This window comes from Oncorhynchus keta, chromosome 9 (genome assembly GCF_023373465.1).
Source record: "Oncorhynchus keta strain PuntledgeMale-10-30-2019 chromosome 9, Oket_V2, whole genome shotgun sequence".
NCBI classification, from domain to species: domain Eukaryota; kingdom Metazoa; phylum Chordata; class Actinopteri; order Salmoniformes; family Salmonidae; genus Oncorhynchus; species Oncorhynchus keta.
The window spans coordinates 11,806,440-11,824,440 of record NC_068429.1 but is presented as its reverse complement, the minus strand read 5'-3'; the positions used below and the strand labels follow the sequence as shown (position 1 = coordinate 11,824,440).

The 18,001-nt window shown below is 43.3% G+C and overlaps 1 protein-coding gene across 10 annotated transcripts in view; it reads left to right on the top strand.

Moving 5' to 3' along the window:
* The window catches only part of nrg1 (neuregulin 1), a 207,455-nt gene extending 189,529 nt beyond the window's left edge, over window positions 1–17,926 (top strand). For 4 of the 10 annotated variants that reach the window (XM_052525207.1, XM_052525203.1, XM_035757765.2 and 1 more), the window contains 7 exons: window positions 1,199–1,257; window positions 4,582–4,605; window positions 7,319–7,421; window positions 7,671–7,791; window positions 9,453–9,583; window positions 12,842–13,042; window positions 14,816–17,926. In XM_052525207.1, the coding sequence (XP_052381167.1) occupies window positions 1,199–1,257; window positions 4,582–4,605; window positions 7,319–7,421; window positions 7,671–7,791; window positions 9,453–9,583; window positions 12,842–13,042; window positions 14,816–15,482 (1,306 nt within the window). In that variant the 3' untranslated portion in view covers window positions 15,483–17,926. Of the gene's footprint in view, window positions 1–593; window positions 662–1,198; window positions 1,258–4,581; window positions 4,606–7,318; window positions 7,422–7,670; window positions 7,792–9,452; window positions 9,584–12,841; window positions 13,043–14,815 lie in introns of all 10 variants that reach the window. The other 6 variants (XM_052525204.1, XM_035757771.2, XM_052525208.1 and 3 more) reach the window with 5 other exon arrangements.
* Window positions 17,927–18,001: the final 75 nt, after the last annotated feature.

The window sequence follows — 18,001 nt, the reverse complement described above, 5'->3', positions numbered from 1 at the left end:
ACTAGTGATTTAGATTGTATTGAAAGGCTTAATTTGTTCATGTCCCGCCACTTGGTAGACGTTACATCAGGCACAGGGTGGTGCCACCCATGTCTTATTGATGCCCCTGTCTGAAGTGGTTTACTGGTGTCTTAGTCATCCAACCTAACACTATTGAGGTAATAACAAAGGGTACATCTGAAGCACTATAGCTAATGTGTTTTACACAGATGTACTCTATATCGGGGGGTGACAGGTAGCCTAGCAGTTAAGGGCTTTGGGCCAGTAACCGACAGTTCTCTGGTTCCAATTCCCGAGCCGAATAGGTGAAAAATCTGTCTGTGCCCTTGAGCAAGGTACTTAACCTGAATTGTTCCTGTAAGTGGCTCTGGATAAGAGTGTCTGCTAAATGAACAACATTTTAAATGTATAAGCAAAAGTAGACAATATGAACAGGTAAGTCATTGGAAGTGCTGGATTGGAACTGTTGACATCACCTGGATTCCATGCATTTGTATTTCCGTGCATTTGTTTTTGCGTGTTTTTGCGTGTGTTTCATCTGTGTACTGTGTCAGTGCTGTGTTGTGCGTCTCACTCCCTCTCTGCCCCCCCAGGTGCTTAACGGGATACACTGGGAATCGATGTCAAGCCACTGTGCCTGTGAGAGTCAGAAACCCAAAACGTATGTGCATTCAAGTGAACCCAGCCACACGTGTCATCTCTGGTGTTTCATCCCTGTTCCAAAGTTCCAATCACTGTCCCTCCAAGAGCCAGACGGCCAATCCATCCGTCCCAACGATTCGTTTCGGACAGGTGTGTGTAGAGTGGAGAGGCCTACAGAATACTAATAGAGACACACACACTTTGATCCTGACTCAAATTCTCAAACTCAAAGCCTTTCTAAATTTATCGAAAGAGGTTGATAATGGGACAAATATTCGGGCATTGTGTCCACGGCTAATTGTAATTCATTCGATCTCCCTGGAATCAGATGCACAAGCTAAACATTTACTGAAATTCGAGGCCTGTTGAATAAGACATTGATTGGGACTTTTCTCTCAAGTACGTATGTTTTTCGCAAACATGACTGATGGCGATGTTTGCGAGACATATGGGTGGTCCTGACAACACCAGCGATGCGCGTGGGTCTTCCGTAGATCTGGTGTAAACTCATCTTCTCTTCTCTCTTCTGTCTGTCACTCTTTTGTTTCCCTCTCAGGTGTCCAAATGAATTTACTGGTGATCGCTGCCAAAACTACGTAATGGCCAGTTTCTACAGTACGTCTATTTCCTCTTCCTGTCTGTGCTTTTGATTGGAGCATGCTCAATCAGCGCTACTTCCTGTTGCTTCGTTTTCCTCTCAGGTTCTTTAGACAGACTTTTAGGTTTTTGTGTTTTTTATTAAGTTGTATGTATCCCATACCTGCATGATAAGAGGTTTTTGCCTTGTTTTGTTGACTTGGATGTCATTTGAAACCGTTTGAAGCGTTGTAGTTAACTGATGTTGTGTTCGTTATGTCACTCAAAATTATAGAAGAAGGAAAGTGAAACTCAAACTGTATATTCGGCTTTCCAAACTGGGACCTTCAAATATGAGGCAGGGGACAGTAGTGTAGTTTGCAATATTTAAAAAGCTCTGTAGTTGATACTCATTGCCTATGACTGGGACCAATCTAAATAAGATATCAAGTTTGAGTTGATCTTTAACACGGCAATATGTTTTATCCCTGAAGAGCAATAACACTTATGGTAGGTGTGTGAGGGTTATTGTGGATTATGGAGGCACTGTAAAGAACTGAACAGACCCTGTTTAAAGAGACCTCTTTGATGTCATGGAGAGGCCAAGAGGGAGATGAATGGCAGCTGCCCAGGCACTGGGTCCCAGTGCACTTTATCACTCTGACTAACCTACTCACCTTACAGCCCAGTAGCCTCAATTACCAGAGGTTACCTGGCAAAACAGCAAACAACCATGCTTTCATCTCCAAGGCAGAAGGAAAGAAATCTTCCCATTGAGATGTAAATGTAACTCATGGAGGAACAGAGGGTTATATTTTGGGTCTCCCTGAGATGTCAGCTAGTGTATTGGAGGCGCTAATTAAAGGAATGCTGCTGTTGCTATCTGTTCGTTTCATCGTCGTAGCCCACTCCTCCTCCTCCCATTCATCGTCGTAGCCCACTCCTCCTCCTCCCAGTCGGTAGGTTTTATCTAGCCAGGGACAAACGCCCTGTCTGGAGCTACAGTGGTGGCACGCTGCCAGCTATGCAACAAGAGACCCTTACTGCTGCAGAGGAGGAGGAGGGATGCTGGGGGCGTTGTATAACACGAGAAAGGAAGCTCTATCCTTGATGATCAGGAAGTATTCTCCACATGGGTGGGCGGGGGCTTTAATATAATATTTAACATTAATACTTTAATGTCTCTGTATGGCTGTTGCAAAAACAGTCCATTTTTTATATATTTTTACGTTCGCTGTGTGAACGCAGCAGAGGTTGGAGAGGACAGATGTGAAGACTGACTCGTCAGCAGTTCATACGAGCTGAGACCTTTATTTACACTTCGTCTCCTGACAAGGTCTGCTGTGGGACGCTGGCATGCTACTCAAAATGGAGGCATTTGTGGCGCCCACTTAGTCTGTTTAGAGCAGTCTTTAGGGAAGAGTCTTTTGCCTCGTATTTGACTCAGCGAGAGTAGTTGAGGGTGTTGTTGGTATTGATAGTACTCTACTCTCCTGAGGGCTGACGGTTACCTATGACCATATAGTGGAAGTTATAGACCCTATGCAACTCGGTCAGCGGTCATACTATAGTGAAAGCAGGACTTTGATATTGGTAAACAACAAGATGAGTCATTGAATTGAAAATATAGTGGTTGTTATTGTTGTCGCGCACAATGTTTAAGTAAAGAACATGCGTAGGTTACCACAGAACATGCTTGTAACCTACTGCCTGATTATTATGACAATATTTTGCCTAATATGACAATGTTTTGTCACATGAGCATAATGCAACTAAATCTAATCCCATTTACAACCCAGGATAAGGTGAAGTATTGGCAGAATTGCAATACATTTTTCAGAGCAGTGTTACTGGGCCAGTCATATGAAAGGTGCCTTGGAGCTTCTAAGCTGGGGGTTCACAAGTCAAACGCAATCAATAGAGCCAACATGACAAAGGGCGCTGCTCACATACAGACCAGTCATCACGTTGTCTATGTTTTGCATCGTTTTTTAAAAGATAAACAAGACAAGAATTACTCAAGAATAAATATGCATTCTCTTCCTATACTAAGTTTTATAATTAAATTGTACCTCCTTCGATAGCACAGCTATTAACTAAATAACAGCATGTTAAGATTATTGTAACCTATTGTCAAAGAAAGAATCGGAAGTACATCACAGTAAGTTTGTAAACCCTAACAATTAAATAATAGATCCTTTACATCAAGGATGTTCAAGTCAGTGGATAAAGCTATCTAAAGGCACAAACATTTTAACCATGGCTTTTACTCCTGTTGAGCCATTGTCCAGTTAAACCGTTGAACACTCTGCTCTTTTTCTATAGCAAAGTGTTGTATTTGATGTTGGTCACTAGGATATGTTATGCATTATTACGTTTAAAATGTTCTTTTTTTTTTCTTATTTGTTCATTCCTGGAAACATATTTAACAGGCATGGCTGTTGATCCGAGTAATGACAATTGAGAATTTGGTATGACTAATATTGACTTTGTAGGGAATGGAAACAGTGCATGGTTCGAGCACAGCATGAGGTAGTGTTTTACCGGTGAGCGACAAGTGCCCTAACTAGTGCCCCTTAACCTGCCGAATTGACGTGTAGTGACATTACCATTGATAATGCAAGCAACGTGATGTTTGCATGCGCATGCCACTGGACTGAGAAAGTACCTCTCACCTTAGCGATTAGCAGATGGATACATTTGAATGCATTTTTGACGAACTCGGTATTCAATGGGTTTAGGTTTTTGATCACTTTTCGTAGTTGTGGTAAAATCTTCTTAACACTTGTAAGTGTCTAATAGAATGGATAATCACATAATATACTTTAAATAGAAGTACAGTACACTTAAGCCTTTTGTCCTTTAAGGAAAAGTTTTCTTTGTAAAAAGAAAAAAAATATATATATACACATCTATTTTTTTAATGTAATTGGTATGTTATAGAAGTGTCCAGACACTTTTGTTTTGGGGCAATTTTCACTTGGTTTTTGACAAACTTACCCCACCAGCCATTGACTTCCTCAGGCTCGTTCTTGAGTGTCAGGGCAGCGATTAAAAACATTTAACAAAGTTGAAGTGAAAAATGGACCCCCCCCCACAAAAAAAAAAAGTGTCTGGACATTTCAATTCTACATAACATGGCCATTTACATCAATTCTGATCATACTGTAGGTTTCCTTTAAGATGATTCTAGAATGATTCTACGTGATGAAAGAGTTGGGTATTGTGCACCACTTTGATCTCCCCATTCAGTTCTCTGTGGAAACACTGATTAGCCATTTGATGAGCAATATAGTTCTGAATAACACCTCGTCTGAAAAATACCTCTTCTCTTTTCTTTTTGTCACCTTTCTGCATTGGCAGAACATCTTGGGATTGAATTTATGGGTATGGATCGTTCCTTCCTCTTTAGTTTGCAAATGTAGGATTAGAAGCTTGAGCCTGCCCCTCCCCAACTCCAGCCAGTTTCCTTGTGCCAATGAAGGGATCATACAGGCATAACATACCATATTTGTTATAGAATGACAAACACACATATACATTGCAATATGTATCTCAAATATGCTAATGACACCTTCAATTATACTTTTTGGGAAACCTCAATGTGATAGCATATAGTCGAATTAACCCGCACACATACAAACTAAGTAGGTCCTAAAATGACCACCACACACATTAAGTCCTACAATGACCACCATAAACTCACATTCGACTCATACAAGCATCTGAACTACAGTACACTATCTCTTGTGACTGTGTAAGACACACACTTATATAAGCTAGGTGGCCAGAGAGGCTGCAGTGTGGTTATACTGTATGATCAGATTCCCTTCAACTCTTGCTTTTGCCGTTACCCTGAACCCTCCTCTCTTCCACCCAGTGTTTAGCATGTCATGCCAAATACACTGACGGCATCCTCCCTCGCTACCCCTTTCATTTCATCTCTTTCCTTCCGGTCTTCCTATTTCCTACTGTATCATGTGGATGTATGTATGTGTCCGTCACCCCAACTGTGTCCCTTTTTGTTCTCCTGTCATCTCATGGTTCCTACCCTTGTCTCATCAGTGATGGCAGTTTTTGCTGTGTCTTTTTTAAATGATGTTGATGTTAACTCTGAACAATTGAAAAATGATTGTTTTTCATTTAAAAGACTGATTGTTTGTAGCATAATTTGTTCACAGGACACCTAATACCTCAGCAAACCAACCATATATTTTAAATAGGAGTATAGTATGAACTAGGTGTGATAACGGAACAGTTCGTATAATTATACACTGAACAAAAATATAACCGCAACGTGCAACAATTTCATCTATTTTACTGAGTTACAGTTCATATGTCAGAAATCATCCATTTAAATAAATGCATTACGTCCTAATCTATGGCTTTCAGATACAAACAAAATGGTCCTCAGGATCTCGTTAAGGTATTTTTGTGCATTCAAATTGCCATTGATAAAATATAATTGTGTTAGTTGTCCGTAGTTTATGCCTGCCCATACCATAACCCCAGCGCCACCATGGGGCACTCTGTTCACAACGTTGACATCAGCAAACTGCTCACCCACACAACACCATACACGTGTCTGTGATTGTGAGGCCAGTTGGACGTACTGCCAAACTTTCTAAAACGACTGAGAAATTAACATTAAATTCTCTGGCAACAGCTTTGGTGGACATTCCTGCAGTCAGCATGCCAAGTGTGGCATTGTGTGACATAACTGCACATTTTAGTGGTTGTGTAATGATAATTTTTGTTGTATTTTACCCCCCTTTTCTCCCAATTTCAATTACACAGCCACTAAAATGTGCAGTTTTGTCACACAAAAATGCCACATTGGCAGGAATGTCCACCAAAGGGAAAAGTCGAGTCGTGTCCTCCACCAAACAGATTAACAACCGCCGCTTAACCTGGAAGCCAGCCTCATCAATGTGTCTGAAGTCAGCCTGCAGGCTCCCGGTCCGCCACAAGGAGTCACTAGAGCACAATGAGCCAAGTAAAGCCCCCCTGGCCAAACCCGGGCGACACTGGGACAATTGTGCACCGCCCTATGGGACTCCCGGTCACTGCCTGGGATCGAACCTGGGTCTGTAGTGACACCTCAACCACTATGTTGCAGTGCCTTAAACCTCTGCGCCACTCGAGAGGCCATTCTGCTGTTAAATCAGCTTCTTAATATTCCACACCTGTCAGGTGGATGGATTATCTTGACAAAGGAGAAATGCTCACTAACAGGGATGTAAGCAAATTTGTACGCAACATTTTTTGAGAAATAAACTTTTAATGCATTTGGAACATTTCTGGAATCTTTTATTTCCGCTCATGAAACATGGGACCAGCAATTTACATGTTGCGTTTATATTTTTGTTTAGTGTAAATTTCATTTGATCCCCTAATCTAGTCAACCTGTAACCTCATACCTGTGAAAAGATTGAAATGCAAATATTCCATAATTCCAAGCGTTGGGTCCTGTGAACAAACAATGCTGCACTGTTTGCAATATTAGAATATTAACATTTTACATCGGAGTGATTTTAACTGTTTGATGAATGACTATCTTTTATATATATGCATCTGTTGTATTAGTAACACGTGGGCTGGTTAGAATACATTGCAGAGAATGCATATTCTGTGGTTTGCCTGGTCATGATTACTGAGCCCGACCTTGAACTAACACTTCCTGGCATTCCGACTGGACTCCGACTCAGCAGAACTGCCTCCTCCGATCAATGCATTACATTTCCAACGTCTCGGTTTCCAACCAACGCCCACTAATACAATGTTAAATCTGGGGGCATGTTCAGAACCCAAAGTTGGTGGACGTTGCAGATAGAAATGCCACGAGTAGAGCCAACTTGATTTTTTTATTGTACATGTCAGAGAGACATTGTAGTTGGTTCTACAAAACGTATTTCTATCTGAACGTTCCAAAACGTTGCGTACTGCTGAACGCGCCCCGTGTTTGTTTGTTTCTGTGAATGTATAACCTTTAATATATAACCCAAAACAAGTTTGTTCGTCTCCATTGGGTTTGGTTTGTATGTGACACTATAGGTCTGCATGTTGTGGAGTTTTAAGAATGCATTGTCCTCTTTTTCAGAAGCAGAGGAGCTGTATCAGAAACGTGTATTAACAATAACAGGAATCTGCATTGCACTCCTAGTGGTTGGAATCATGTGTGTGGTTGCCTACTGCAAAACAAAGTAATTCACGTAACATTTTTACGCTAAACTCAGTATATAAACTCAGTATTCACAATTACGTATCCTTGTCCTTATTATGTATTTTGAAGCTTCCCATGAGATAATAGCCTAGAGATTTGAGCATTTGAATCATTTTTTTGTCAATCACAACCTCTGTCAACCTTAGACAAAATCTGTCATCCGTCTGTTTTTGTTATTGGCTGTATGATTGGTCCGTCTCACGATGCAGTTTTATCTTTCCGTGCACAGAAAGCAGAGGAAAAAGCTTCATGATCGTCTGAGGCAGAGCCTACGAAATGAGAGAAACACCATTATGGCTAATGGCCCTCAGATTTCAAACCCTCCCCTTGAAAACGTCCAGCTTGTCAATGTAAGTCACTCACATAGCTATTACTTCTAACAATGAGAACTACGCTAGAGTAACTCTCACGCTTAGGTTCCAATACATACAGTTCATTCTGAAAGTATTCAGTCCCCTTAACTTTTTCCACATTTTATTCTAAAATTGATTAAATTGTTTGTTTTTCCTCACCAATCTACACAAAATAAAATGTTTTCATATACTGACAATGTTAATGTATTCAATAAGTAGCTCAACCCCCCTAGCCATAATGACAAACCATTTTTTTGTGCAAATGTGTAAAAAATTTTTTAAAAAAAATGAAATATCACATTAACATAAGTATTCAGAACCTTTACTCAGTACTTTCTTGAAGCACCTTTTGCAGCTATTACAGCCTTGAGTCTTCTTGGGTATGACGCTACAAGCTTGGCACACCTGTATTTGGGGAGTTTCTCCCATTCTTTTCTGCAGATCCTGTCAAGCTCTGTCAGGTTGGATGGGGAGTGTCACTACCCAGCTATTTTCAGGTCTCTCCAGAGATGTTATATCGGTTCAAGTCCGGGCTCTGGCTGGACGACTCAAGAACATTCAGAACTCCTGCGTTGTCTTGGCTGTGTGTTTAGGGTTGTTGTCCTGTTGGAGGGTGAACTTTTGCCCCAGTCTGAGGTCCTGAGTGCTCTGGAGCAGATTTGCATCATGAGTCTCTCTGTACTTTGCTTTCCCTCGATTCTGACTAGTCTCCCAGTCCCTGCCGCTGAAAAACATCACCACAGCATGATGCTGCCACCACCATGCTTCACCGTAGGGATGGTGCCAGGTTTCCTCCAGATGTGACACTTGGCATTCAGGCCTAATAGTAACATTTTGCTTTCATCAGACCAGATAATCTTGTTTCTCATGATCAGAGTCCTTTAGGTGCCTTTTGGAAAACTCCAAGCAGGCTGTCATGTGCCTTTTACTGAGGAGTGGCTTCCATCTGGCCACTCTACCATGAAGGCCTGATTGGTGGAGTGCTAGATATAAGTTGTCCTTCTGGAAGATTCTCCCATCTCCACAGAGGAACTATGAAGCTAGGTCAGAGTGACCATCACGTTCTTGGTCAACTCCCTGACCAAGGGCCTTCTCCCCCAATTGCTCAGGTTTTGGCCGGGCGGGCCAGCTCTAGGAAGAGTCTTGGTGGTTCCAAACCTCGAATCATGGAGGCCACTGTGTTCTTGAGGACCTTCAATGCTGCAGACTTTCTTTGGTATGCTTCCCCAGATCTGTGCCTCGACACAATCCTGTCTCTGAGCTCTACTGCCAATTCCTTCGACCTCATGGCTTGGGACCTTATATAGACAGGTCTGTGTTTCCAAACCACAGGTGGACTCCAATCACGTTGTAGAGACCGCTCAAGGATGATCAATGGAAGAAAAGAAAAAAGATAAATGTGCAAAGATTTAGAAAAATCTGTTTTTGATTTGTCATTATGGGGTGTTGTGTGTAGATTGATGAGGAAAACCATGTATTTAATACATTTTAGAATAAGGCTGTAACAACAAAACGTTGAGAAAGTCAAGGGGTCTGAATACTTTCCGAATGCACTGTACATTTGTTGGCATGTTAGCTACAGTATCTGCACATTTCTTTATAAGCATGCATGATGTGATTTCGTATTATTGACGCTTGATTTTTGTTTTCCCTTATAGCAATTTGTGTCTAAAAATGCATTGCCTGCGCAGCATGTAATCGAGAAAGAAACAGAAACATCCTTCTCGACGAGCCTGTACACATCATCAGCACATCAGTCCACAACGGTCACTCACACCTCCAGTCATAGGTAAATCCTATACGAACCTACAAGACAGATTTCTTGCCTCCTCCTTCCTAAAAGTGATGAGCTATAGCACTGGCTCTTAAGAAGATATTGTAATAATGTTTCTTAGATTAAAGTCCTATTTATCTCCTTCCCTATGTGTCATATTACCGCTGGGCCCTGTGAGCTACGTTAGTTGGAGTCTGTCTCGTTTCCCCCCTAGCCACTTCCTCTTTCCCTGTGTCATATTACCGCTGGGCCCTGTGAGCTACGTTAGTTGGAGTCTGTCTCGTTTCCCCCCTAGCCACTTCCTCTTTCCCTGTGTCATATTACCGCTGGGCCCTGTGAGCTACGTTAGTTGGAGTCTGTCTCGTTTCCCCCCTAGCCACTTCCTCTTTCCCTGTGTCATATTACCGCTGGGCCCTGTGAGCTACGTTAGTTGGAGTCTGTCTCGTTTCCCCCCTAGCCACTTCCTCTTTCCCTGTGTCATATTACCGCTGGGCCCTGTGAGCTATCTTAGTTGGAGTCTTTCGTTTCCCCCTAGTGAGCTACGTTAGTTGGAGTCTGTCTCGTTTCCCCCTAGCCACTTCCTCTTTCCCTGTGTGTCATATTACCGCTGGGCCCTGTGAGCTACGTTGGAGTCCGTGGAGTCTGTCTCGTTTCCCCCCCCTAGCCACTTCCTCTTTCCCTGTGTCATATTACCGCTGGGCCCTGTGAGCTACGTTAGTTGGAGTCTGTCTCGTTTCCCCCTAGCCACTTCCTCTTTCCCTGTGTCATATTACCGCTGGGCCCTGTGAGCTATCTTAGTTGGAGTCCGTCTCGTTTCCCCCTAGCCACTTCCTCTTTCCCTATTAGTTGGAGTCCGTGTCTGGGCCCTATTGGAGTCCGTCTCGTTTCCCCCTAGCCACTTCCTCTTTCCCTATGTGCATATTACCTGGGCCCTGTGAGCTATCTTAGTTGGAGTCCGTCTCGTTTCCCCCTAGCCACTTCCTCTTTCCCTATGTGTCATATTACCGCTGGGCCCTGTGAGCTATCTTAGTTGGAGTCCGTCTCGTTTCCCCCCTAGCCACTTCCTCTTTCCCTATGTGTCATTTACCGCTGGGCCCTGTTGAGTCTAGTCATTTACCGCTGGGCCCTGTGAGCTACGTTAGTTGGAGTCCGTCTCGTTTCCCCCCTAGCCACTTCCTCTTTCCCTATGTGTCATATTACCGCTGGACCCTGTGAGCTATCTTAGTTGGAGTCCGTCTCGTTTCCCCCCTAGCCACTTCCTCTTTCCCTATGTGTCATATTACCGCTGGACCCTGTGAGCTACGTTAGTTGGAGTCCGTCTCGTTTCCCCCCTAGCCACTTCCTCTTTCCCTGTGTCATCTTACCGCTGGGCCCTGTGAGCTATCTTAGTTGGAGTCCGTCTCGTTTCCCCCCTAGCCACTTCCTCTTTCCCTATGTGTCATCTTACCGCTGGGCCCTGTGAGCTATCTTAGTTGGAGTCCGTCTCGTTTCCCCCCTAGCCACTTCCTCTTTCCCTGTGTCATTTACCGCTGGGCCCTGTGAGCTACGTTAGTTGGAATCCGTCTCGTTTCCCCCCTAGCCACTTCCTCTTTCCCTATGTGTCATATTACCGCTGGACCCTGTGAGCTATCTTAGTTGGAGTCCGTCTCGTTTCCCCCCCTGGCCACTTCCTCTTTCCCTATGTGTCATATTACCGCTGGACGCTGTGAGCTACGTTAGTTGGAGTCCGTCTCGTTTCCCCCCTAGCCACTTCCTCTTTCCCTATGTGTCATATTACCGCTGGACCCTGTGAGCTATCTTAGTTGGAGTCCGTCTCGTTTCCCCCCCTGGCCACTTCCTCTTTCCCTATGTGTCATATTACCGCTGGACCCTGTGAGCTACGTTAGTTGGAGTCCGTCTCGTTTCCCCCCTAGCCACTTCCTCTTTCCCTGTGTCATATTACCGCTGGGCCCTGTGAGCTATCTTAGTTGGAGTCCGTCTCGTTTCCCCCTAGCCAGTCCCGTGGGCCCTGTGAGCTACGTTTCCCCGTTTCCCCCTAGCCACTTCCTCTTTCCCTATGTGTCATCTTACCGCTGGGCCCTGTGAGCTATCTTAGTTGGAGTCCGTCTCGTTTCCCCCCTAGCCACTTCCTCTTTCCCTATGTGTCATATTACCGCTGGACCCTGTGAGCTACGTTAGTTGGAGTCCGTCTCGTTTCCCCCCTAGCCACTTCCTCTTTCCCTATGTGTCATATTACCGCTGGACCCTGTGAGCTATGTTAGTTGGAGTCCGTCTCGTTTCCCCCCTAGCCACTTCCTCTTTCCCTGTGTGTCATATTACCGCTGGACCCTGTGAGCTATCTTAGTTGGAGTCCGTCTCGTTTCCCCCCTAGCCACTTCCTCTTTCCCTATGTGTCATATTACTGCTGGACCCTGTGAGCTACGTTAGTTGGAGTCCGTCTCGTTTCCCCCCCTGGCCACTTCCTCTTTCCCTCTGTTTGTTGGGGGGAGGTTTTGAAAAGCAATTCATTCATGTTGGTATCAGTCGGCAATTGATACGATGATTTACCCATCCTGTTGCACGATTGCCTGCAAATCACCTCGCTCACTCAGTGATATTCACTGGATTCAACAAAGACCATGGCCTGTATTCACAAAGCATTTCAGAGTAGGAGTGCTGATCTAGAATCAGGTCCCACGGCTCCTACCCCTTAATCATGATGATTTTTAAATAAATAACTGATCCTAGATCAAAACTCTGAGACACTTTATGAATCCAGGGACTGCAGTTCTGTGATCTCAGATTGCACAAGCAAAACCGCAGGGGATAATGTACGGTGGTGCGTCATTAGCTAGTATGGGACAACCAAGGCTCAGGGAGAATTGATGACGTTTCCAGAGAACTTGTAGAGCAATGTGCAGGTCAAAGTGTCTTGTGGGTTTTTTATAGGCCAGTGTCTCTAACTATACATTAAAGTAGAGCAGACCTGGGTTCACATACTATTGTAAATAATTCAAATACTTTGTGCTTTTGCTCTAGCCTGCCTGAAGTGCCAGATGGGTGGGGTAAGCATTGGTCCATTAAGCCAGGCAAGCTCAAACAAGCCCAGTTGAAGTATTTTAAATTATTTCAAATAGTATTTGAACCCAGGTCTGCAATAGACATGATTTACAGTGTTTACAGCTTATGTCATTGTCGGAAGCGGCCATTGTTTTGACCTCATTTAAGAGAAGCAATTCATTCTCTTCTGTCTCCCCTCTTCATTCTCCTCTGTCTCGCTCTCTCGCTCTTCAGCTGGAGTAACGGCCACAGCGAGAGTGCCCTCTCCGACAGCCGCTCTGTCTTGGTGAAGTCATCGGGAGAGAACAGCCGGCACGCCACACCCAGTCACCGGGGTCGTCTGAACGCCACAGGTGGCGCCAGAGACCTGAGTGCCTACCTAAAGAACTCTGGAGACACGCCAGACTCCTACAGGGACTCTCCGTACAGTGAGAGGTAGGAGAAAGACATCTGGAGCTCATGTTGCTACGCTACGCTATGCACTACAACCGCCCTTCAGCCCATACACCTAATGGAGGGTTTGTAATTAATGATGGTGTCCCCTACTTCTAGTTATCTGAGTTGTACAGAGATATCCACTGAATAATCAGCTATATTTTAAGGATTATACTTGGTGATCATTTTTAGAGAATAACATGCATTTTATAAATTATGGCATTTATTTATGAATATACAGTAAACCAAGATTGAATCCAAGATTTGTGGTATTGCCATGTTATCTTGGTCTTCTGAATTAGTGTTTTTATTAGCAGAGGTCTCCTTATGAGCTGTCCTATATTTAGACTTCACAGGCCCTCCTAGATCAAAGCTAATGGACAATGACGACTTCATAAGTCCCCATTAGTAAATCAATGTGTTGCTGATGAGCGCAGGTGTACCTGTGTTTTCAGTCGAGCTGCAGACTGCACAGCAGGTAGCACACCAGTCTCTGAGGTCACAGGTCGACTGAGTCTGAGAGAACCCGTCTGTGCACATCACTCTGACATGCCAGGGCAGACGACCCTAATGACTGTCCAGGGCAGACGGAGACAACCCTAATTCTAACCCTAATGACTGTCCAGGGCAGATGGAGACAACCCTAATTCTAACCCTAATGACTGGCCAGGGCAGACGGAGACAACCCTAATTCTAACCCTAATGACTGGCCAGGGCAGATGGAGACAACACTAATGACTGGCCAGGGCAGACGGAGACAACCCTAATTCTAACCCTAATGACTGGCCAGGGCAGACGGAGACAACCCTAATTCTAATCCTAATGACTGGCCGGGGCAGATGGAGACAACCCTAATGACTGGCCAGGGCAGATGGAGACAACCCTAATGACTGGCCAGGGCAGACGGAGACAACCCTAATTCTAACCCTAATGACTGGCCAGGGCAGATGGAGACAACCCTAATGACTGGCCAGGGCAGACGGAGACAACCCTAATTCTAACCCTAATGACTGGCCAGGGCAGATGGAGACAACCCTAATTCTAACCCTAATGACTGGCCAGGGCAGATGGAGACAACCCTAATGACTGGCCAGGGCATACGGAGACAACCCTAATTCTAACCCTAATGACTGGCCGGGGCAGATGGAGACAACCCTAATTCTAATCCTAATGACTGGCCAGGGCAGATGGAGACAACCCTAATGACTGGCCAGGGCAGACGGAGACAACCCTAATTCTAACCCTAATGACTGGCCAGGGCAGATGGAGACAACCCTAATTCTAACCCTAATGACTGGCCAGGGCAGACGGAGACAACCCTAATTCTAACCCTAATGACTGGCCAGTGCTCTTCAGTTCAGTGTCTCTGTCCTCCACACACATACCAGGAGAAAGGCCTATACAGTCCTACAGCTGATTTCTGAAATGGATTATGAATGAATGTGTATCCTGAACCAGACCATGTAGATATCCGGTGAGAAATGAAAGACTATTTGAGACCGGTGAGGAGCCTACACTCATCAGATGTGCCCTTGACAATTTGACTGTACATACCTATAGGACACAAAATCCATTGTTATGGATTTATTTCACTTAGCTAAAGCCATACATGTGATGAGCTATAGCTCAGACTGTACCAGGAATGTAGTGGAGCTAAAGCCACTTTAACAAAATGGGTTCTTATTACTGATTCTGGTTGTGGTGTATTAGTGGATACACTTGTGTTTTCTGTTCCTAATTGATTGAGGATTCTCTCTTGGTTCTGCCTGTCAGGTATGTGTCAGCGATGACCACCCCAATCCGCCTGTCTCCTGTGGAGCTGCTCTCTCCCGTGACCCCGGGTTCCCCTCCCTCTGAGATGTCGGCCCCCTTGTCCAGCCTGGCCACCTCGGTCCCCTCTGTGGCCGTCAGCCCCTCTGGCGAGGAGGAGCGCCCCCTGCTGTTCACCACCCAGCCGCACCCCGACCACCACATCAGTCAGTCTAAGAGGAAGTCTGCCCACTACAACCACGGCCAAGAGGCCCACAGCCCCCCGCCCAGCCCGCTGAGGATCGTTGAGGACGACGACTATGAGACCACGCAGGAGTATGAGGTGGTCGGCTCCGCCACAACGGTAACGCCCATTCCCCCGCAGAGCCTTCCTAAGAAACTTGCCAAGAACAGCAACGGCCGTCGGGCCAATAGAACAAAGCCCAATGGCCATGCAGCAGGCCACAACAAGGAGTCCATCGACCTAGGTAGCAGTACGGAGAGCGAGATGGAGGAGGAGCGTGTGGGAGAGGACACACCCTTCCTGAGCTTCCAGAACCCCATGGCTATAAGTGTGGAACCTCTCGCAGATGGCAGCAGGACTAACCTAGCACTCCGACTCTCCCCACAGGACAACCTGCAAGCCAGGATATCCAGCGTCATCTCCAACCAAGATCCAATTGCTGTATAAAATGAAAAAGATAGCTTACAAAAATACTTCAGTCGGATTCAAAGAAATGTCACTATTAAACCTTTATTTTCTATAACTTAAAGTATTTGCGGGGAAAATAATAAAAAAAGATATATATAAATAAAAAAACGTATTTTAGCGAAGTAGTGAATAAAGTCTTTTATAAATAAAAAAAATGTGTACGTGTTCATGTCATGGAAGAAAGTGGAATAAACTAGTATGTAGCAATGGTTCGCAGTATTTCAATGGAGAAAAATATCAATGGTGCCTTTCATTTCCGTTTGGTGTGCTTATGGGAACTGCATGCCTCTGGCCCATATATTCACGACTTTCATCTCCCTGTTGACATTTCTACTCCACTCTGAAAACAAAAATATCCACCAGCACTATAGTATGCATTTACTATAATGACCTGTATGAACTGGCTCCTAACCCTAAGCTCCATACAGTGGCGTTGCTTATGTGTTCATGGGCATGTGGTTTTCACCTCATTTACAGTAATGCATTCCTAACCTACTAACAGAGGTACATACAACAGAGTATTTAGTGTTTATCTAGCTAACACAACACCCAAATATTATTATACAGGTTTTCAAGATTTTCCCACTCACCTTTTGGTTGATTTTAAATGGTAAAATAACATTTGAATTGATTTTTTTTGTTTGTTTGTTTTAATGCTTTTCTTGGACCATTAGCTATCATAATAATATATTGGTTACCAAGGCAATCAGCTAGGAAGAATGTTGAATGTGTAATCTGATTAACTTGTATCAATACGTTGATACTAGAAGCATGAATGAAGTCAAAGTTGATTTGGATATTATTTTCAGATAATTGGGTAAATGTTAGATGTAGTCTCGGGACATGTGATACATCCCATTATTGAATGAATGCTCTCTATATCTATCCTCTCTATATATTGCGTTCTATATAATGGAACACATTTTCTTCTAAAGCCAGATGGTCAGATGAGAAGTAACTTATGTATTTAGTCATCTCTGGTTAAGCAATACTCTAAGATTCTTGCTCTCAATATCATGATTTGCAAGTCCAAATTGTGGAGATATGTACCAAATGAATGATTGTGGAGATATGTACCGAATGAATGATTTGTGGAGATATGTACTGAATGAATGATTGAATATATGGCTCACGTGTTCAGTCTTTCAACAACACACCCGTGGGTTCCTAAGTAATGCATTGTGGGGATCAAAGCTGAAGCACCATTTTGAAATAAGGTAGATAGCGAAGCGAGAGCCTTTTCATTTGTTTCAACTGTGTTTTAGTACATTAGTCAACTTCAGATTTTTTTGGTCCTTCCAAACATTCATGTAAAATGTTACATTATCCAAAGTGTTCCTTTGTGTTCATATAGTGCATATTTGTTTTCAACTGTCCGACTTTGTGTTAGTACGTAAAGTTATCTGTGTAATATTATCGACATTATCGCCTATTTTATTATATAGTAAGTTATATCCCAAGGATACGTTCAGGAGTCATGCCACATGAAATATGGTTCCATGAGAAGTCGTACCCTGTCGAAGACTGTCACCAATAATGTATCACTAGAATGAATAGGTAACTAGACACGTTTTCTTTACTACTTTTCGGGCTTCATAACCAAACCGTTAAGATTCAGTGTTTCTGAAAGGTAATTTCATCAAAACAATCTACTCTAATGCCAATCTGATTGTTGCCAGCATTGGCATGACACTGGTATAAAGGCTTTTTTTGGCCCTAAATTAGTTTCTAATGATGTCCCAATCTGAAATTTATCAACCTTTTTTTTGTATTTATATTATTTATTTATTTATTGTTTATTTATTTTGTGGGCCTTATGTTATCTTTTAATTACAGATTCTATATTTTAATCAGTGTTTTATATATTTGGTTGGTATATATTTGAAAAGATCGGAACTTGTATCTTTTATAAGCATGTGTTTGCCTTTTATATATTTTGACTTCATTATGGGGTCAAATCTCTCTTTGCCTCTTAGCATTGATAACCGCTCTGTTATTCAACATATACAAATATTAAAATCTAAAAAGGCACAAGTACTTTGAGTGTACACTGATTATCTGTGTGGCTAGAAACCAGAACTAAATCTCCTGTCAATCTCGGCTTTACATACCCCATGATGCATTGCTTCCAAACCAAGGTGTCTTTCGATTTTATGTAAATACACCATGAAAACCTTGAGTACTTTTTTAATTTTTTTTTTTTTAAATTAAAATATTAAACCAATGTTTTGTGTTTGTTTGAGGGCCACCACCTCAAAGCATTTGTCTCTGTCCTAAACATTTTCCATAAACATACATATTATGCTAAACTTTTTTTTGTAGTGATTGTCGCCATACCAATTGTTTCATAAACATGACTGCAGTTGTACACGTATGTAAGAGCAGCACACTAACTTGGTTGTTAAAATAAAGGCCAAAACTGATATTCTGTCATGTCAAGCCATTATCAGCACAAGGAGAGAATGAAAGCAGCTAACCACAGGTGTGAAAGTTACTGT